The sequence below is a fragment of the Salmo trutta genome, chromosome 23 (assembly GCF_901001165.1).
Source record: "Salmo trutta chromosome 23, fSalTru1.1, whole genome shotgun sequence".
Taxonomy (NCBI): Eukaryota; Metazoa; Chordata; class Actinopteri; order Salmoniformes; family Salmonidae; genus Salmo; species Salmo trutta.
In genome coordinates this window covers 40362719-40385713 of record NC_042979.1, presented here as the reverse complement: position 1 = coordinate 40385713, position 22995 = coordinate 40362719, and the positions used below count along the sequence as shown (strand labels likewise).

The 22995-nt window shown below is 40.9% G+C and overlaps 1 protein-coding gene across 1 annotated transcript; it reads left to right on the top strand.

Moving 5' to 3' along the window:
* Nucleotides 1-1810: 1810 nt before the first annotated feature.
* Nucleotides 1811-11617, top strand: LOC115159823 (uncharacterized). Its single transcript, XM_029709877.1, has 6 exons — nt 1811-1982; nt 9116-9415; nt 9628-9969; nt 10245-10356; nt 11144-11238; nt 11514-11617. Exons 1-6 carry the CDS (start codon nt 1925-1927, stop codon nt 11615-11617), a joined length of 1011 nt encoding a protein of 336 aa, XP_029565737.1. The 5' UTR covers nt 1811-1924.
* The last annotated feature ends 11378 nt before the right edge of the window (nt 11618-22995 follow it).

Genomic DNA, 22995 nt, shown 5'->3' with positions numbered 1-22995 from the left:
ACGGTTCCTGTGTCTTGAAAAAGGTTTTGGAACGGGAGGGATCCATCCTCATGAACGCGCTCCAAGAAGTGATGCCATTCTCTGGGTGACAAACTTCCCAGGCTTGTCATTCGGTCTCTGTTCATCGTAGACGCTTCAAACAACTTTCTAAAGACTGTTGACATCTAGTGGAAGCCTTAGGAAGTGCAAAATGAACCCTAACTCACCGTGTGTTCGATTGGCAATGACTTGAAAGGACTACAAGCACCAGAATTCTCACTTCCTGCTTAGATTTTTCTCAGGATTTTGCCTGGAATATGAGTTCTGTTATACTCACAGACATCATTCAAACAGTTTTAGAAATTTCAGAGTGTTTTCTATCCAAATCCACTAATAATATGCATATTCCTGGGCCCGAGTAGTAGGCCATTTAATTTGGGTACGTTTTTCATCCGGCCGTGAAAATACTGCCCCCTACCCTGGAGAAGTTTTAAGGACATTACATCAAAGATGGATCAGCCTGTAGTGTGGTTTTCCACTTTAATTTTGAGTGTGACTCTAAATCCAGACCTCCATGGGTTGATAAATTGGATTTCCATTGATTATTTTGTATGATTTTGTTGTCAGCACATTCAACTATGTAAAGAAAAAAGTATTTAATAAGATTATTTCATTCATTCAGATCTAGGATGTGTTATTTTAGTGTTCCCTTTATTTTTTTGAGCAGTGTATATTTATTAATTTTCGGAACAGGACTTGTTCAAGCCACTTTGCTTTCATTGATTATAGTGACTTAATGTACATTCATTAAGCCTCCTCTGTGCTACACACACTGGACTCAGTCTGTCATAAATCCTTGTGCTTACAACTACATTGGTATGTGTGCATTTACAAAGCCCTTCTGGGTAAACTCCACCATTACCTCTATAGCCTGTTCTACTTTAACCACTAGCAGTTACCAGACACAGTCTACTAGGTGGTTGCTACTTAAAGTCCCCAGGGCCGTTACCCAGTTAGGCAAGATGGCCTTAGACTATTGCTCACCAGAGACATGGAATAGTCTGCAAAGTATACTTCACCCCTCAGTGAGTTTACAACTCTGGTGCTAAACTCTATTCAGGAGGACTAGTGTAAATGTTTCATGTAGGCTGTTTTGCCTTAGTCCTTGATTTGAGGTTATATATTGCTTTTGGCCAAGTAAATCTACTATTTTTGAAAGTTAATAGTTTTTCATTATTTTTGTCATCTGTACATTTTTGTAAATACAACGTCTGGATCCAGTCTTCATCACCTAAACTGTAAAATATATATTTAAGCAATAAGGCCCGAGGGGGTGTGGTGTATGGCCAATATACAATGGCTAAGGGCTGTTCTTAGGAAAAAAGCAACGCGGAGTGCGTGGATACAGCCCTTAACCTTGGTATATTGGCCATATACCATAAACCCCCGAGGTGCCTTATTGCTATTATAAACTGGTTAACAACGTAATTAAAACAGCAAAAATAAATGTTTTGTCATACCCGTGGTATACGGTCTGATATACCATGGCTGTCAGCCAATCAGCATTCACAGTTCGAACCACCTAGTTTAAAAATGTACTTCTTGCAACTGAAACTCTGACTCCATCTCAACTTTTGCTGCTGAACACCAACTAAAAAGGCTGCTGGGTAGTTAACAATATACTTGATTTCATTTGATATAAGATATACAAATGTGCTAATTAAATAAAGTAATCAATTGTAGAGCCTTATGTTACAACTAGTTGATAGAATGTAATAGTTTCTATCTGCCACTGAGGGGGACATATACACTCAAACAGAAGCAGGAAGAGAATTAAAGACAGCCATTGCTGTTAGGAAGTTCAGTCATTCTCTTTGGTGTCTTGGTCCTTGACACACACATTGTGCATTTGTACCATATAACAAACGGAGACACAGACCCAGAAATGGCTTCTCATCTCTCCCTCTCCCTCCTCCTCCTCCTCATCTTCTCCAGACTCTCAGGTAAGGGTAACAAGTTCTTTAGGGGGGAAATTATGTGGGAATTGGCAGTGTGGTAGACACAGCTTGTCCCATAAATTAATCGTAAAATTGAGGATTAACTGATGACTTCAAAACAAGCATTCTGAATAATGTAGAGAACCTGATTGAACTATCTATCAATCAACACGTTGATATGCTCCAACAAGAATCATACACATCGAAGCGAACAACAACAGATCTCTCCTCGAGTGAAACTGAAGGGAAGCCACCTTCTAAACTTCCAAATGTAACAATGGAAGAGGAGGTTTTTATAACAATGGTTTACAGCAATAAAATAATGGAAGAAATATGAGCTGAAAATAAGTTATTGAAAACGACCGTGGACTCCCTAAAAGCCATCAACTAGATTCAGCTGCGGCCTGATCTTTTCCTGAGTAGATGGTCAGAGGGCCGGAACATAATTACAAGATGCTGAAACAGATGACTAAAACATAATCACTTCAAACCTTGCTTACATGTGTATACAATCACATATATCTCTCTATTATGCATGGTAATACTATGGAACAGATATCCAAAATTAAAGTCACTTTGAGCTGATTTGCTGGTCTCTTTACAGTCTCTAAATACATTTTGTTCAGAAAAATTGGGGGGCAAACTGGGTAGGGAGCTGAAGAACACACCGTTCTCTATTAATGAGCATTTCCCCCATGAAATAGTGGACAGATGATGTGCCCTACCCCCCTCTCAAAAGGCTCTGAGCAGATACAGTGCATTCGGAAAGTATTTTTCCACATTTTGTTACACTAGACTTATTCAAAGATATATTAATTAAATACAAATCCTCATCAATCTACATACAATACCCCATAATGACAAAGTGAAAACAGGTTTTTAGACATTTTTGTAAATGTATTGAAAACATAAAACATAAATGCCTTATTTACATAAGTATTCAGACCGTTTTCTGTGAGGCTCGAAATTTTCTGTTATACTGTGCTGTCCTTTTGGCCGATGTGAATCGTAACAAATAGAATTTAAGATAAAATAATATTGACAGCTCTGTGGGGCTACAGTAGGATAGGATGAAGGATTGATAGAGGAGGAGGGTTAATAACCTGTCTAGGTTCTCTACTGGAGTAGGACTATATGATCCAATAACAATTGGTATCACTATCTTTTTGACACCATGTAAACAATAAATCTCCATCTCAAACATGCAAAGGAAATATTATTGTTCTGATACACACCGGCAATTTGGGTTGGGTGTGTCAACGGGTTCTGTTAACTCCGCTAATGCACGGCTGGCTGGTTAACACTGCGTTAAATGTTACAGCATTGTTCTAAAATTGATTCAATTCATTTTTTCCTCATCAATCTACACACAATATCCCATAATGATGAAGCAAAAACAGGTTTTTAGAAATTTTGCAAATATGTTAAAAATAAAAAACAGAAATAACTTATTTACATAAGAATTCAGACCGTTTGCTATTAGACTCGAAATTGAGCTCAGATACATCCTGTTTCCAATGATCATCCTTGATGTTACTTCAACTTGACTGGGGCCCACCTGTGACCAATTCAATTGATTGGACATGATTTGGAAAGGCACAACTTCTGACGGTGAAATATATTCCTGTCACAGCCTTCCCTGTAGCTCAGTTGGTAGAGCATGGTGTTTGCAACGCCAGGGTTGTGGGTTCAATTCCCACGGGGGGCCAGCACAGAAAAAAAATGTATGAAGTTGTATGAAATGTATGCATTCACTACTGTAAGTCGCTCTGGATAAGAGCGTCTGCTAAATGACTAAAATGTAAAAAAATAGGAAAAGGAACTCACAAGGGGTGATGACATTAAATAATAACAATTAATTAAAATGTTCCAGTCCACCCAAAAAAACTGGAGGCCCTTACATTTCAGTGTTGTTATCAAAAATGCATAGCACATAGAATTAAAAAGGTGTTGTTGGATATTATTCAATCTGATCAGACAGGTTTTTTTACATAGACAATACATTGGAGATAATATAAGAACAGTAAATAATAGAACACAATAAAAATTCTAGTAAGCTTTTAATACAGTACGACTAGAATGTATATATAAATGCCTGGACAATTTTAATTTTGGAGATGTGTGATAGTTATGTATAGTAACCTTAGGTATAAAATAATAAATAATGGCTACTTCTCAGAAAGTATTAAGCTGTCAAGAGGACTAAAACAAGGTTGTCCACTGCTGGCGTATCTATTTATTATGGCGATCAAAATTTTAGCTATTAAAATCAGATCCAACAATAATATAGAGGGGCTAGAAATCCAGGGCTTAAAAAAAAGGCATTATTGTACGCTGATGACTCAAGTTCTCTTAAATCTGCAATCTGGATCCCTGCACAGCCTCATAGAGAATATAGATAATTTTTCAAACCTCTCTGGATTACAATGATAATTAAGCATTGGATCCCCCAAAAATACCACTTTTACATTACCGTGTAGTTTACCAATAAAATTGACTGACTTGAAGTTGACATACTTGGTATTCATATCCCTAAAGAAATAAATGAATTCACTAAAACAAATTTCAATATAAAGTTATAAAAAATAGATAAGATCTTGCTAGCATGGACAGGTAAATGCCTATCTATTTGTGGAACAATCACCCTGATTAATTATTTTGTCGTATCCCAGTTGACTTATTTACTTATGGCCCAGCCTATGCTGAATGATTTGTTTTTCAAATTATATGAGCAAAAAATATTTCACTTTATTTGGAATGGCAATCCATACAAAATTAAAAATGCTTATTTTTGTAATTAATTTCAGTTTGGGGAGATAAAATTATTAAATGTTAAAGCATTAAACCTCTTACTAAAGCATCAGTCACACAAAAGGTGTACTTAAACCCGATATTGTTATCAAGTAGATTAGTAAGAATGTCTCACCCCTTGTTCAAAATAGATTTTTCCCCTTTATCCAGATTACAACCTCTCATTTTCAGTTAATTGAAAATAGAATTTTCAAAATATCACCCTTTCTAAAACAAGCCATAAAAAGCTTGCTGCAATTCCAGTTTCAATCTCCAGAAAAGACAGAACAAATATTACAACAATTATGGTTAACATCAAATATAGTAAAAAAAAATAGAGAAACATTATTTATGGAATAAAAAATATAATTTATCTTTATTAATGACATTATGAATAAGGTGCAGTTATGTCACAAGTGCAGCTAACACAAATATTTGGAAATGTTGTCTCTATCCAAAATTACAACCAACTGATTGCAACATCATTGCAAGTAGTCTGGGTAGCCATCTGATTAGATGTTCAGCAGTCTTATGGCTTGAGGGTAGAAGCTGTGTAGAAGCCTCTCGGAACTAGACTTGGCGATACGGTACTGCTTGCCGTGCGGTAGCAGAGAGAACAGTCTATGACTAGGGTGGCTGGAGTCTTTGACAATTTTTAGGGCCTTCCTCTGACACCGTGTGGTACAGAGGTCCTGGGCCGTACGCACAACCCTATGTAATGCCTTGCGGTCGGAGGCCGAGCAGTTGCCATACCAGGCGGTGATGCAACCAGTCAGAATGCTCTCAATGGTGCAGCTGTAGAACCTTTTGAAGATATGAGGACCCATGCCAAATATTTTCAGTCTCCTAAGGGGAAATAGGTTTAGTTGTGCCCTCTTCACAACTGTCTTGGTGTGCTTGGACCATGTTAATTTGTTGGTGATGTGGACACCAAGGAACTTGAAGCTCTCAACCTGCTCCACTACAGCCCCGTTGATGAGAATGGGGGCATGCTCAGTCCTCTTTTTCCTGTAGTCCACAATCATCTCCTTAGTCTTGATCACGTTGAGGGAGAGGTTGTTGTCCTAGCATCACATGGCCAGGTCTCTGACCTCCTCCCTATATGCTGTCTCGTCATTGTTGGTGATCACTGTTGTGTCATGGTCAAACTTAATGATGGTGTTGGAGTCATGCCTGGTCGTGCAGTCATGAGTAACCAGGGAGTACAGGAGGACTGAGTGCACACCCCTGAGGGGCCCCTATGTTGAGGATCAGCATGGAGGATGTCTTGTTACCTACCCTTCAGGAAGTCCAGGATCCAGTTGCAGAGGGAGGTGTTTAGTCCCAGGCACCTTAGCTTAGTAATGAGCTTTGAGGGCACTATGATGTTGCTGAGCTGGAGTCAATGAATAGCATTCTCACATACTGTAAGTGTTCCTTTTGTCCAGGTGTGAAAGGGCAGTGTGGTGTGCAATAGAGTTTGCATCATCTGTAGATCTGTTGGGGCGGTATGCAAATTGGAGTGGGTCTAGGGTTTCTGGGATAATGGTGTTAGCCATGACCAGCCTTTCAAAGCACTTCATGGCTACAGATGTGAGTTCTACGGGTCTGTAGTCATTTAGGCAGGTTATCTTAGTGTTCTTGGGCACAGGGACTATGGTGGTCTGCTTGAAAAATGTTGGTATTACAGACTCATTTTTTACATTTACATTTTAGTCATTTAGCAGACGCTCTTATCCAGAGCAACTTACAGTAGAAAATGCATACACTTCATGCATTTTTTTTTTGTACTGGCCCCCCGTTGGAATCAAACCCACAACCTTGGCGTTGCACACACCATGCTGGCGTTGCAAACACCATGCTCTACCAACTGAGCCACAGGGACGCTACTCAGACAGGGAGAGGTTGAAAATGTCAGTGAAGACACTTGCCAGTTGGTCAGCGCATGCTCGGATTACACGTCCTGGTAATCCGTCTGGCCCTGAGACCTTGAGAATGTTGACCTGTTTAAAGGTCTTACTCACATCGGCTGCGGAGAGTGTGATCACACAGTCGTCCGGAACAGCTTGTGCTCTCATGCATGTTTCAGTGTTACCTGCCTCGAAGCGAGCATAGAAGTAATTTAGCTCGTCTGGTAGGCTCGTGTCACTGGGCAGCTCTCAGTTGTGATTCCCTTTGTAGTCTGTAATAGTATACAAGCCCTGCCACATCCGACGAGCATCGGAGCCGGTGTAGTATGATTCAATCTTAGTCCTGTATTGACGCTTTGCATGTTTGATGGTTCGTCGGAGGGCATAGCAGGATTTCTTATAAGCGTCCGGTTTAGAGTCCAGCTCCTTGAAAGCGGCGGCTCTACCCATTAGCTCAGTGCGGATGTTGCCTGTAATCCATGGCTCTTGGTTGGGGTATGTACTTCCAGTCACTTTGGGAACGATGTCATCGATGCACTTATTGATGAAGCCAGTTACTGATGTGGTGTACTCCTCAACGCCATCGGAAGAATCCCAGAACATATTCCTGTCTGTGCTAGCAAAACAGTCCTGTAGCTGAGCATCTGATTCATCTGACCACTTTTTAATTTACCGAGTCACTAGTGCTTCCTGCTTTCATTTCTGCTTGTAAGCAGGAATCAGGAAGAGAGAATTATGGTTAGATTTTCCAAATGGAGGGCGAGGGAGAGCTTTGTACATGTCTCTGTGTGTGGAGTAAAGGTAGTTTAGAGATTTTTTTTCCCTCTGGTTGCACATTTAACATGCTGATAGAAACTAGGTAAAACAGATTTAAGATTCCCTGCATTAATGTCCCCGGCCACTAGGAGCGCTGCTTCTGGATTAGCATTTTCCTGTTTGCTTATGGCCGTATACAGCTCATTGAGTGCGGTCTTAGTGCCAGCATCGGTCTGTGGTGGTATGGAAACAGCTACAAAAAATACAGATAACAACTCTCTAGGTAGACAGTGTGGTCTACAGCTTATCATGAGATACTCTACTTCAGACGAGCAAAACCTCGAGACTTCCTTAGATATAGTGCACCATCTGATGTTTACAAATATACATAGACCTCCACCCCTTGTCTTACCAGAGGCTGCTGTTCTATCCTGCCGATGCAGTGTGTAACCCGCCAGTTGTATGTTAATCATGTCATCGTTCAGACACAACTCTGTGAAACATAAGATATTAAAGATTTTAATATCCCATTGGTAGGATATGCGTGCCTTTTTCTCGTCCAATTTATTTTCCAGGGATTGTGCGTTGGCCAGTAGTATGTATGGCAAGGGCAGATTAGCCACTCGTCGGCGGATCCTCACAAGGCACCCCGATATCTTTCCACAATATCTTTTCTGTCTCTTTCTCCCGCGAATGACGGGGATGAGGGCCTGTTCTTGTGTCTGGAGTTAATCCCTCTCGTCTGACTCATTAAAGAGAAATTCTTCGTCCAGTTCAAGGTGAACAATCACTGTTCTGATTTCCAGAAGCTCTTTCGGTCATAAGAGACGGTAGCAGCAACATTATGTACACAATAAGTTACATAAAATGCGAGAAAACAAACAAAATAGCACGGTTAGTTAAGAGCCCATGAAACGGCAGCCATACTCTCCGGCGCAATCTTAATGAATACTGGATAAGGTTAAGTACTATCTATCCAGATGTAATGCATATCTAATAACTATATGTTGTTGTGTAACTACTGTGTAACAAAAGTGCCATGTATATAAGATATGTCTAGAATGTAAAAGTAACGGGAAAAATCTGCACAAACAAAGTTATTTTTGGATAGCCCAATAACAAAAAAAACATACATGTTTCTGTGAAGTGCTGATGTTGAGGTCAGGGACTGGGACTGAACACATGTGTAACGCCCTGGCCATAGAGAGGGTTTTTTGTTCTCTATTTTTGGTTAGGCCAGGGTGTGACAGGGGTGGGCGTTCTAGGTTTCTTTTTCTATGTTGGTGGTTTTCTTTGTTTCGGCCGTGTATGGCTCTCAATCAAGAGCAGGTGTAGATCATTGTTGCTGATTGAGAGGCATACATAGGCAGCCTGTTTTCCCTTTGGGGTTTGTGGGTGAATGTTTTCTGTCTAGTGCTTTGTTATTCCTGACAGAACTGTTTGGCTGTCATTTTCGTGGTTTCTTTTTCAAGTGTTCATTCAGTCATTAAAATCATTTAAGATGAACACATCCTCCGCTGCACCTTGGTCTCATTCTGACGACGGCCGTTACAACATGCTGAAACTCTGAAGACAGGAGCAGTAGCTTGTCTTATCAATAACACTTCCTGTATTATGTGTGCTATAGTCCAGATTAAATGTAATTTTCATGCTATGAGAATTTGCTTGAACTCCAACCTGAGGTGTTCTCTGTTGTGTCTACAGGTGCTTATCGTGTGTCTGTGAAGACAGGAGGCTCCACCACCATCCCATGTCGGTATGATCTGAAATACAAAACACATGTGAAATACTTGTGTAAATTAGATTATTTGAAAAGATGCTCCCCTGATGTACATACTAAGAGCATAGATAAGGCCTCAGTCTATGATGACACCAACAAGCAAACCTTCACTGTGACCATGTCTGATCTGGAGCCAGTGGACTCTGGACGTTACTGGTGTGCTGTGGAGATCATTGGTGGATCAAATGTCATGATAGAAAAATTCCAACTATTTGTCACTACTGGTAAGATCCTTGCAACTATTCCATATGATTACATGACTGGTGTTTTGGTTACATTTACTGGTTTCACTATTGAGTTGACATATGGGATGTTGGTATATGTCTACTTCTGTTCTCTATACATCATATCATCATTATGATATTTTTGGTCAGTTGTCACAAAAAAACACTTGACCACTCAGGACCTTCTTTGGTGTCTGTACCTCTGTGTTCAGGTACTCCAGAACTCTATGTGGACCAATGGGAGGTGACAGGAGTTGAAGGAGGGAGTGTCATTGTAAAATGTTACTATAGTGACACTGGAAATAGGAAGTGGTGGTGCAGGATTGGTGTCAATGGTTCCTGTGTGGAGAGGAATTCTACGACTATAGATGGAACATCAGTGACCAGACAGCAGACCACTTTAGCCACCAGAGGAAACGTCTTAATGGTGACTATGAGTGGACTGAAGATGGAGAACACTGGCTGGTACAGGTGTGGAGGGGGAGACCTTATGATGCCTGTTCACATCACTGTCAGACAACAAACCACCACACAAAGTACCTCTACTATGACCAGTGAGTAGAGAGCAATTAGATACTGTAGAATTAACTATTAAGCTGGTTTTATCCAGTCTGCTGATCATCTGAAACATATTGGATAGTAACCTGATTAAAAGCTTTTGGGAATAATTAGTGGTCCTACCACTGGTTTGAACTCAAGTTAAAATCCACATGTTGGGGTAAATGAAATAAGCTGGACAAGAAGGTCCTATCTTAGCCACAATGTCTTGTACCAGTTCAGTCTACCCTGGTACACCAGTCATAATACCATTGTTGTTTTAACCTCACAGCAACCCAAGCTCCAACCACTGAACAATCCTCTTTCTCTCCAACTGCTGAGCCTGTTCAGACTGACAACACAGTCCAAGGACCTGAGGGGGACAAGGAGAAGGACCCCATGAGGTAATTATCACTCATTCAGCTGTATTTCACACTTACTCTTCCAAATGGATGATAATAGAAATATGAAGAAAGGCAACATTTTCTGTTGTTCACACTAGAGTTTAGGGCACAAATACACCCTCCTGAAATGTTTTCACAGCGAGTATAGGCCAAGACACTGTTATAGAGACATTTACCATCATAGAGCCATTTACCACTTCCTCATATTGTCACGTCCTGACCTGTAAAAGGGGTTATTTGTCATTGTAGTTTGGTCAGGGCGTGGCAGGGGGTGTTTGTTTTGTGTGTTTTGGTTTAGGTTCTATGTTTTCTATTTCTATGTTTAAATCTAGTTTTCTATTTCTATGTTGGGTTTTTGGCAATGACCTCCAATTAGAGGCAGCTGGTTGTCGTTGTCTCTAATTGGAGGCCATATTTAGTTGTGTTTGTTTCACTTTTGTGGGTGGTTATTTTCTGTATAGCCTGGGAGCCTTATGGAACTGTAATCGTCGTTTGTTTATTTTGTTTAAGTGTTTTCTTTATTAAATAAATTAAGAAGATGAGCACTTTACCCGCTGCCCCTTGGTCCAATCCTTACCATGCCTATGACACATATCTCTGTGGTTGTAGAAGTAGCAGCATTCTATTCATGGATGGTCAAGTTTCACACATAAAAGGTGTGAAGAGCTGAACAAATATTTCCATTTGTCATAACAGCAGAAAAAAAACATCATAAAAAAAGTAATGATAATCTATTTCTCTGTTTTATGGACTGTATTTTACAATAAACATAGTCTTTCACTATCAGTTCCATACATCTAAAAGTCCTACTGATTCCTCTGGGCATGTTGGTGGTGGTGATGGCTGGTGTCCCAGTCACATGGAAGATGTGGAGAAAGCATAGTAAGTATTCATTCTATAATGATTTAATGAAAAAGTGATCAGTTTGATTTTGGAGATATTTTCAGGAGACAGTAAATATTTTCCTTGAAGAGAAATGTATTAGCCTATGTTATAACCAATGTAATTTGACATAAGAGGAGGAGACTGTTATAACCAATGTAACTTGACATAAGAGGAGGAGACTCAAAAGTATAACTCTTCTATGATGAATGTATTCAGTATTATTCTAGTGTATCTCAGAGGTCTCTAATACTGCATCTCTTTCTTTATTCCAGAGGACAATAAGGGAATGGACCAGACAACAAACACATCAGTGGTAGGCTACACTCATGTTCCTCTCATCTGGCTCAAGGCCTTGTGGGTAATCCACTGTCTGTGAAAAATGAAAGACATGGCCATGGACAGGACATCAGATGGACTTAAATCACACGTTAACTCTTCAGCAACAGTTTCATGTCCATTGTAACTGTACAATTTAACCATGTTAACTCTATATTTACAGTCAATGTTACATACCCAGGACTGTTGAGACAGTGTGATGTCAGTTTGTCAAAGTGGTTTACAGTGTAGAGATAATAATAGGATCTGTTGAACAGTCACTGGTTAAAGTACCATTCCAGATATTTCTGAAATATTCCAATTGAAAAAGGATAGTCCAAGCCTAAATACAGTAAAATACACATACTTAAAGGTAAAAAAAAACATGTTCTAAGTAAAATAGTATTTTGTATTAGTAGTTTTCTGAACTGTTCTGAGGAAAAAACTTGTGCAGGACCCATTTGCTGCCAATGGTGATGTGACGTACAGCACTGTTGTCACCAAGAGGAGGAACCAGCTAAATGTACAGACCAAGGTAAGGCTGCTATTCTGATCACTATGATGTTAATAGATTAAGTTGTAGCTGTGTTGTACTGTCGGCTATGTAGCAGACTGGTGCATGAGGATAAATTATAGATGAAGTCACATATTTGTTAAACAATTTAAATGTCTTACGCTGTAAAAATTTTGGAGTTTTAATGTCTTTATCAAATCAAATTTTATAGGTCGCAAACATATATTTAGCGGATGTTATTGCAGGTGTAGCGTAATGCTTGTGTTCCTAGCTACAGCAGTGCTGTAATATCTAACAATTCACAACAATAGACACAGATCTAAAAGTAAAATAATGGAATTAAGAAATACAGAAATATTAGGACGAGCAATGTTGGAATTCGGAGTATAAATATATGTGTGTGTGATGGGATGTATATACATTATGGACAGTATGTCGATAGAATAATTAGTACATCTGTAGAATATGTAGGATAGAATAGTATATATACAGCAATAGTGGAATAGGATGGCATTGACTAGAATACAGTATATACATTCAAAATGAGTAAAACAGTATGTAAACATTATTAAAGTGACCAGTGATTCCATGTCTATGTACATAGAGCAGCAGCCTCTAAGGTGCAGGGTTGTGTAACCGGGTTGTAGCCGCTAGTGACAGTGACTAAGCTCAGGGCAGGGCACTGGGTGGATTTCATCCAGTGATGGCTATTTAAGAATCTGACAACCTTGCGATAGAAGCTGTTTCAGTCTCTCGGTCCCAACTTTGATGCACCTGTACTGACTTCGCCTTCTGGATGGTAGCGGGGTGAACAGGCCGTGGCTCGGGTGGTTGATGTCCTTCATTATCTTTTTGGCCTTCCTGTGACATCGGGTGCTGTAGGTGTCCTGGAGGGCAGGCAGTGGTGTGCCCCCGGTGATGCGTTGTGCAGACCGCACCACCCTCTGGAGAGCCCTGCGCTTGCAGGCGGTGCAGTTGCCAGACCAGGTGCTGATACAGCCTGACAGGATGCTCTCAATTGTGCATCTGTAAAACTTTGAGGGTCTTATGGGCCAAGCTAAAAAAAATCAGCCTCCTGAGGTTGAAGAGGCACTGTTGTGCCTTATTCACTGAAGTCCACGATCTGCTCCTTCATTTTGTTAACATTAAGGGAGAGGTTATCTACCTGGCATCACTCTGCCAGGGCCTTTGCCTCCTCCCTGTAGACTGTCTCATCATTGTTGGCAATCAGGCTACTATTGTTGTGTCATCTGCAAACTTGATGATTGAGTTGGAGGCGTGCGTGGCCACACAGTCATGGGTGAACAGAGAGTACAGGAGGGGGCTGAGCACACACCGTGGTGGGGCCCCTGTGTTGAGGATCAGCGTAGTGGAGGCGTTGTTTCCTACCTTCACCACCTGGCCCGTCAGGAAGTCCAGGACCCATTTGCACAGGACGGAGTTGAGACCCAGAGATAAATGATGAGCTTGGAGGGTACTATGGTGTTGAAGGCTGAGCCGTAGTAAATGAACAGTATTCTTACATTGATATTCCTCTTGTCCAGATGGGATAGGGCAGTGTGCAGTGCTACGGCGATTGCATCGTCTGTGCATATATTGGGGCGGTATTGAATTGGGTCTAGGGTGTCAGGTAAGGTGAAGGTGATATGATCCTTAACTAGCCTCTCAAAGCATTTCATTATGACAGAAGTGAGTGCTACGGGGCAAAAGCCATTTAGTTCTGTTGCCTTTGCTTTCTTGGGTACAGGAACAATGGTGGACAACTTGAAGTAAGTGGGGACAGCAGACTGGGAAAGGGAGAGATTGAATATATCTGTAAACACCAGCCAGCTGGTCTGCGCAAGCCTTCCCTGTAGCTCAGTTGGTAGAGCATGGTGTTTGCAACACCAGGGTTGTGGGTTCGATTCCCACGGGGGGCCAGCACAGAAAAAAATGTATGATATGTATGGAATTGTATGAAATGTATGCATTCACTACTGTAAGTCACTCTGGATAAGAGCGTCTGCTAAATGACTAAAATGTAAAATGTAAATGTAATGCTCTGAGGACGCGGCTAGTGATGCTGTGTGGGCCGGCAGCCTTGCGATTCTTTATGTCCCTATTCCAGTGTTTCCAAGCTGTAGCCTACATTCCAACGTCACAAATTGTCCCTCTTCACCTCTCTACCTGTGTGTGTCCCTCTCTTCTAGGTAGAACCTGATGATAATGTGGTCTACAGCTCACTAGCCCTACAGCAGGACCCATTTCCTGCCAACGGTTATGATGTGACGTACAGCACTGTTGTCCCCAAGAGGAGGAACCAGCTAAATGTACAGACCAAGGTAAGGCTGATCACTATGATGTTAATATATGAAGTTGTATCTGTGCTGTACTGTCAGCTATGTGGCAGACTGGTGGGGTTATAGATGAAGTCACATATCAGGGTTATTGTCCTACAAGAGGAACATCAGGAAACAAACAACAGTCAGACATAAATAGCACCACCCACCTGTCCATAGGAGGAATATCCATGGAACTGTTTAGAGTTGTGATGGTCCCTCGGATGAAACTCCTCCTGAAGCTCATTCAGGAGGTACAGAATGGCTGTGTCATCAGAATACTTGAAAATGAGGGTTTTGGTCTGTGATTTGTCAGTCATTGGTGTATAAGTTGTAGACACTGAAAATGTGTTATTCTGTAAACATTTCTGAGTTTTAATGTTTATGTGTCTCTTCCTTGTGTCAGCATATTCTGCAACAAATGGTTGAAGTGTTTCCAAGCAGTCTACCTACATTCCATCATCACGAATTGTCCCTCTTCACCACTCTACCTGTGTTTGTCCCTCCTCTCCTCTAGGCGTAACCAGATGATTTTGTGGTCTACAGCTCACTAGCATAACACCATACAGGTCAGTGTTGACTTATCTTCTCTCTCATGTACCTACACAGATGATGCTAATCTCTCAACAAAGAAACAGACAAGACCATACATTACTACTGTATGTGTACGATACATCACTCTTTAGTCTCACAATTGTTTATCCTCATCAATCAGAGAAGCTGACTACATTGTTATCATTATTTCTATAACATGCCTGTATTGTGCACCAAACTACTTTCTGTCCAGCAGAGGGCAGCAACACAGCAGTGACTGACTGAGTGAAGATCTTAGTCCTAAAGAGCCCTTATCCTGGAAGGACAGCCCACTCCCCCTCCTGTGTCACAACATGTGTCATGACTATCTATCTGTCTCCAATATGCTTCTGTCCACACCTCCTAACCCACCTGTCTCCTTGTTGTGTCCATTAACTACTGAAGACAGTCTGCTGTGCTTGTTTTGATTATCACCACATACACTATATATACAATAGTATGTGGACACCCCTTCAAATTAGTGGATTCAGCTATTTCAGCCACACCCGTTGCTGACAGGTGTATAAAATAGAGCACGCAGCCATGCAATCTCCTTAGACAAGCATTGGCCGTAGAATGGCCTCACTGATGAGCTCAGTGTCTTTCAACGTGGCACCGTCAGCTCTGCCCTGCTAGAGCTGCCCCGGTCAACTGTAAGTGCTGTTATTGTGAATTGGAAATGTCTTGGAGCAACAAAGGCTCAGCCGCGAAGTGGTAGGCCACACAAGCTCTCAGAACTGGACAGTTGAGTGCTGAAGCACGTAGCACGAAAAATAATTTGTTCTTGGTTGAAACACTCACTACCGAGTTCCAAACTGCCTCTGGAAGCAACGTCAGCACAATAACTGTTAGTAGGGAGCTTCATGAAATGGGTTTCCTTGGCCGAGCAGCCGCACACAAGCTTAAGATCACCATGCGCAATGCCAAGTGCTGGCTCGAGTGGTGTAAAGCTCGCCGCTATTGGACTCTGGAGCAGTGGAAACGTGTTCTCTGGAGTGACGAATCACGCTTCACCATCTGGCTAGTCCGACGGACGAATCTGGGTTTGGCGGTTGCCAGGAGCACGCTACCTGCCCCAATGCAAAGGGCCAACTGTAAAGTTTGGTGGAGGAGGAGCAATGGTCTGGGGCTTTTAAATGGTTCGGGCTACGCTACAGCATACAATAACATTGTAGATGATTCTGTGCTTCCATCTTTCTGGCAACAGTTTGGGGAAGGCTCTTTTCTGTTTCAGCTTGACTGGCATGCACAGAGCCCTGACCTCAACCCCATCAAACACCTTTGGGATGAATTGGAATGCCGATTGCGAGCCAGGCCTAATCTCCCAAAATCAGTGCCTGACCTTACTAATGTTTTGTGGCTGAATAGAAGCAAGTTCCGGCAGCAATGTTTCAACATCTAGTGAAAGCTTCCCAGAAGATTGGAGTCTGTTTATAGCAGAAAATGGGGGACAAACTCAATATTAATGCTCATTATTTTGGAATGAGATGTTTCAACATGCTGGGGTCCACATACTTTAGGTCATGTAGTGTATCTGTTACATTAGTTATGTCCCTCCCACCTACTCCACTGCCCTTTTCCTTTGTCACTTTTTCCCCACATCACTGTTATTGGTCTCATGTATCTAGGGAAATGTAACTGATCATGATCAAATGTGTATTATAAATGTACAAGCTGTGTAGCAAAATAAAAAGCTTATGCTGAGTTCAAAATGGATTTAAATCTGTTTTAGTATTTACAAAGTGGTTAAAACTAGTCCACAGAATGTAGTAGTTTCTATCTGCCACTGAGGGGGGCGTATACACTCAAACAGAAGCAGGAAGAGAGTTAAAGATAACTATGTCGGTATTCATTAGGAAGTAGAGTTGTTCTCTTTGGTGCCTTGATCCTTGTCACACACATTTGAGCAGTATTATGGCATACACAGACATAGACAAAAACATCCACCCATACAAGGCTCCTCATATCTCGGCCTGGTCTCATGGAATAGAAGTCATGTATCAGAGTAAAGGTAAATCTGGGACACCCAAATTAGACGTTTGGTATTGTTACATAAGGTTGGTCTGGGTGGATGGGTGGGCGTATAATTCAAACGTCTAGCAACCCAAAGATTTTTGTGTTTGAATCTCATCCTGGACAAATGTAACATTTGAGCTAATTAGCCATTTTGCAAGTACTTAGCATCTTAGCTAGCCTAACCTTAGCCCTTTAGCCTAACCTTAAACCCTAACCCTAACTGCTAGACTAGCTAAAGTTAACGAAATGTGCACTGTCCCTGTAAAAATTTAAATGAACTCAAACTTTAGCCAACTAGCTAACATTAGCCACAACAAATTGCAATTCATAACATATCATACGGAATGGATGATGGACATGCACAAATTAATACATACCATACGAAACGTAACATACCATACAGAGTGTCTCATTTATGTACAGAATCTTACAAAATGCTGACAAGATTACATTTTTTACATTTAGCAGACGCTCTTATCCAGAGCGACTTACAGTAGTGAATGCATACATTTCATACGTTTTTTTTTTTGTACTGGCACCTTGTGGGAATCAAACCCACAACCCTGGCGTTGCACACACCATGCTGGCGTTGGAAACACCATGCTCTACCAACTGAGCCACAGGGAAGGCAGGTTGGATCTCTCCATCTCCCTCTCCCTCCTCCTCTTCTCCAGACTCTCAGGTAAGGGATCCATGTTTCTATGATGAAATTCAATCTCATGGTTCAATTCACTGCTGTTTGAAGTCAGGGTTTGGGTATATGCTGAAACTCTGAAGACAGGACAGGATTATTGTCTGTTGTCATCTGTGTCCTTTATTTTTATTTTTTTTATCTATATTTTGAGCGAGGACTTGCCATTGGCTTTCTGGTTTTCAATCACATTTGTCCTGTAAAAATAAAAAGTATTCTTTAACAAATAGGGGGAAAATAACTACTTTGTTTTGTTTCTGAAAGTAAACATTTTCTACAATATTCAAATAGTGTTTTTTATTAACAGTGCCGGTGCAATGTGATTTCTCTGTATTGTGTATTTTCTTAGTGGGTCGAGAGTTTCAAGTTCCTTGGTGTCCACATCACCAACAGACTAACATGGTCCTTACACACCAAGATAGTCGTGAAGAGGGCACAAAAGCACCTTTTCCCTCAGGAGATTGAAAAGATTTGGCATGGGTCATCAGATTCTGAAAAGGATTTACAGCTGCACCATCGAGAGCATCCTGACCGGTTGCATCACTGCCTGGTATGGCAACTGCTTGGCCTCCGACCTACAGAGGGCAGTGCGTACGGCCCAGTACATCACCGGGGCCTAGCTTCCTGCCATCCAGGACCTATATAGGCGGTGTCAGAGGAAGGCCCAAAAAATTGTCAAAGACTCCAGCCACCCTAGTCATAGACTGTTCTCTCTGCTACCGCACGACAAGCGGTACCTACGCTGCTGTTACTCTGTTATTATCTATGCATAGTCCCTTTAATAACTTTACCTACATGTACATCTTACGTCAATTATCTCGACACCGGTGTCCCCGCACATTGACATTAACTCTGTACCGGTACCCCCTGTATATAGCCCGCTATTGTTATTTACTGCTGCTCTTTAACCTCTCTGGGCTAGGTGGGACGTTTGTTTCCCACCCTAGTCAACAGCCAGTGGAATCCCGTGGCGCGATATTCAAATACCTTAGAAATGCTATTACTTCAATTTCTCAAACATATGACTATTTTACACCATTTGAAAGATAAGACTCTCCTTTATCTAACCACACTGTCCGATTTCATAAAGGCTTTACGACGAAAGCAAAACATTAGATTATGTCAGGAGAGTACCCAGCCAGAAATAATCAGACACCAATTTTTCAAGCTAGCATATAATGTCACAAAAAACAAAACCACAGCTAAATGCAGCACTAACCTTTGATGATCTTCATCAGATGACACTCCTAGGACATTATGTTATACAATACATGCATGTTTTGTTCAATCAAGTTCATATTTATATCAAAAAACAGCTTTTTACATTAGCATGTGACGTTCAGAACTAGCATTCCCACCGAACACTTCCGGTGAATTACTCACGATAAACGTTCACAAAAAACATAACAATTATTTTAAGAATTATAGATACAGAACTCCTTTATGCAATCGCGGTGTCCGATTTTAAAATAGCTTTTCGGTGAAAGCACATTTTGCAATATTCTGAGTAGATAGCTCGCCATCACGGGCTAGCTATTTTGACACCCACCAAGTTTGGTACTCACCAAACTCAGATTTACTATAAGAAAAATTGGATTACCTTTGCTGTTCTTCGTCAGAATGCACTCCCAGGACTTCTACTTCAACAACAAATGTTGGTTTGGTTCCAAATAATCCATAGTTATATCCAAATAGCGGCGTTTTGTTCGTGCGTTCAAGACACTATCCGAAGGGTAACGAAGGGTGACGCGCGGATGCGTATCGTGACAAAAAATGTCAAAATATTCCATTACCGTACTTCGAAGCATGTCAAACGCTGTTTAAAATCAATTTTTATGCGATTTTTCTCGTAAAATAGCGATAATATTCCGCCGGGAGTCGTTGTTTTCGTTTAAAGACTGCTAATCTAAAATGGACTCTTAACGTGCACGCTCGCACCCGTCTCATTGTTCTCAGATCGACCACTTACCAAATGCGCTACTGTTTTTCAGCCATGGGCTGCAAAGTCATCATTCAACGTTCTAGCGCCTTCTGAGAGCCTATGGGAGCCTTAGAAAATGTCACGTTACAGCAGAGATCCTTTGTTTTGGATAGAGATGACAAAGAAGGCCAAGAAATGGTCAGACAGGGTACTTCGTGTACAGAATCTTCTCAGGTTTTGGCCTGCCATTTGAGTTCTGTTATACTCACAGACACCATTCAAACTGTTTTAGAAACTTTGGAGTGGTTTCTATCCAAAGCAACTAATTGTATGCATATTCTAGCTTCTGGGCAGGAGTAATAACCAGATTAAATCGGGTACGTTATTTATCCGGCCGTGAAAATACTGCCCCTTATCCATAACAAGTTAAGAATTATAGATACAGAACTCCTTTATGCAATCGCGGTGTCCGATTTTAAAATAGCTTTTCGGTGAAAGCACATTTTGCAATATTCTGAGTAGATAGCTCGCCATCACGGGCTAGCTATTTTGACACCCACCAAGTTTGGTACTCACCAAACTCAGATTTACTATAAGAAAAATTGGATTACCTTTGCTGTTCTTCGTCAGAATGCACTCCCAGGCCTTCTACTTCAACAACAAATGTTGGTTTGGTTCCAAATAATCCATAGTTATATCCAAATAGCGGCGTTTTGTTCGTGCGTTCAAGACACTATCCGAAGGGTAACGAAGGGTGACGCGCGGATGCGTATCGTGACAAAAAATGTCAAAATATTCCATTACCATACTTCGAAGCATGTCAAACGCTGTTTAAAATACATTTTTATGCTATTTTTCTCGTAAAAAAGCAATAATATTCCGACCGGGAGTCGTTGTTTTCGTTCAAAGATGAAAGAATAAAAACATGGTGTCGCCTCGTGCACGCGCCTCAGTCTCATTGTTCTCTGATCGACCACTATCAAAATGCGCTAATGTTTTTCAGCCAGGGCCTGCAAACACATCATTCAGCTTTTTGCCGCCTTCTGAGAGCCTATGGGAGCCGTAGGAAGTGTCACTTTACAGCAGAGATCCCCTGTTTTGGATAGAGATGATCAAGAAGGCCAAGAAATGGTCAGAGAGGGCGCTTCCTGTTTGGAATCTTCTCAGGTTTTGGCCTGCCAAATGAGTTCTGTTATACTCACAGACACCATTCAAACAGTTTTAGAAACTTTGGAGTGTTTTCTATCCAAAGCTAATAATTATATGCATATTCTAGCTTCTGGGCAGGAGTAATAACCAGATTAAATCGGGTACGTTTTTTATCCGGCCGTGAAAATACTGCCCTCTATCCATAACAAGTTAACGAGAGTCTTATCTTTGAAATGGTATAAAATAGTCCAATGTTTGAAATATTGAAATTATAGCATTTCTGAGGTTTTGAATTTCGCGCCACGCTCTACCACTGGCTGTTGAATAGAGTGGGACGCTCACGTCCGACCTAGCCCAGAGAAGTTAACCTCTATGGGCTAGGTGGCACCAAATCGTCCCACCTACGTAACAGCCAGTTGAATCCTGTGGCGTGATTTTCAAAACGTTTGAAATGCTATTACTTCAATTTCTCAAACATATGACTATTTTACAGCTATTTAAAGACAAGACTCTCGTTAATCTAACCACACTGTCCGATTTCAAAAAGGCTTTACAACGAAAGCAAAACATTAGATTATGTCAGGAGAGTACCCAGCCAGAAATAATCAGACACCCATTTTTCAAGCTAGCATATAATGTCACAAAAACCCAAACCACAGCTAAATGCAGCACTAACCTTTGATGATCTTCATCAGATGACACACCTAGGACATTATGTTATACAATACATGCATGTCTGTTCAATCAAGTTCATATTTATATCAAAAAACAGCTTTTTACATTAGCATTTGACGTTCAGAAAAAGCATACCCCCCGCAAACTTCCGGGGAATTTACTAACAATTTACTAAATTACTCACGATAAACGTTCACAAAAAGCATAACAATTATTTTAAGAATTATAGATACAGAACTCCTCTATGCACTCGATATGTCCGATTTTAAAATAGCTTTTCGGATGAAGCACATTTTGCAATATTCTAAGTACATAGCCCAGCCATCACGGGCTAGCTATTTAGACACCCGGCAAGTTTAGCCGTCATCAAAATCATATTTCCTATAAGAAAAATGGTCTTACCTTTCCTGTTCTTAGTCAGAATGCACTCCCAGGACTTCTACTTCAATAACAAATGTAGGTTTGGTCCCAAATAATCCATCGTTATGTTCCATCAGCGACGTTTTGTTCGTGCGTTCTAGACACTATCAGAATGGTAAATCACGGTCGTGCGTATGGCGCATAACGTGACAAAAAAATTCTAAATATTCCATTACCGTACTTCGAAGCATGTCAACCGCTGTTTAAAATCTATTTTTATGCAATTTATCTCGTAGAAAAGCGATAATATTCTGACCGGGAATCTGCCTGTCTGTAAACAGAGGGAAAAACCGAAAGCCGGGGGCGGGGCAGGTCACGCGCCTAAGCCTTTGTCCTCTGATAGACCACTTAGCAAAAGCTCTCGTGTGTTTCAGCCAGGGCTTTGAATTACGTCATTCAGGTTTTTCCCGGGCTCTGAGACCCCATTGGAGACGTGGGAAGTGTCACGTAACAGCAGAGATCCTGAGTTTTTGGAAGAGATGTCAAAGAAAGCAAATAAATGGTCAAACAGGCCCCTTCCTGTAAAGGAATCTCTCAGGTTTTTGCCTGCCAAATGAGTTCTGTTATACTCACAGACACCATTCAAACAGTTGTAGAAACTTTAGGGTGTTTTCTATCCATATATAATAAGTATATGCATTTTCTAGTTACTGGGTAGGATTAGTAACCAGATTAAATCGGGTACGTTTTTTATCCGGCCGTGTAAATACTGCCCCCTAGCCCCAACAGGTTAATGCAACCGCTGTGTCAGATTTCAAAAAAACTTTACAGCGAAAGCACACTTTGCAATAATCTGAGTACAGCGTTAAGACACGAAATCAAACCCGCCATTTTGTGGAGTCAACAAAACTCAGAATTAATATTATAAATATTCACTTACCTTTGATGATCTTTATCAGAATGCACTCCCAGGCATCCCAGGTCCACAATAAATGTTTTTTTTTTTTGATAAAGTTCATAATTTATGTCCAAATACATCATTTTTGTTCGCACGTTCAGTCCACTACTCCAAACGCAGGAAGCGCGCGCAAAATGTCACGACGAAAAGTCAAAAAAAGTTATATTTACGTTCGTAGAAATATGTCAAACGATGTATAGCATCAATCTTTAAGACGTTTTTAACATAAATCTTCAGTAATATTCCAACCGGACAATTCCAATG

Excerpts from the sequence above, each read along its gene's own strand:
- LOC115159823 (XM_029709877.1), top strand. The coding sequence starts at position 1,925 with ATGGCTTCTCATCTCTCCCTCTCCCTCCTCCTCCTCCTCATCTTCTCC. Across the intron at positions 1,983-9,115 it reads CATCTTCTCCAGACTCTCAG|GTGCTTATCGTGTGTCTGTG; the intron begins GTAAGGGTAACA and ends TTGTGTCTACAG. Across the intron at positions 9,416-9,627 it reads CCAACTATTTGTCACTACTG|GTACTCCAGAACTCTATGTG; the intron begins GTAAGATCCTTG and ends CTCTGTGTTCAG.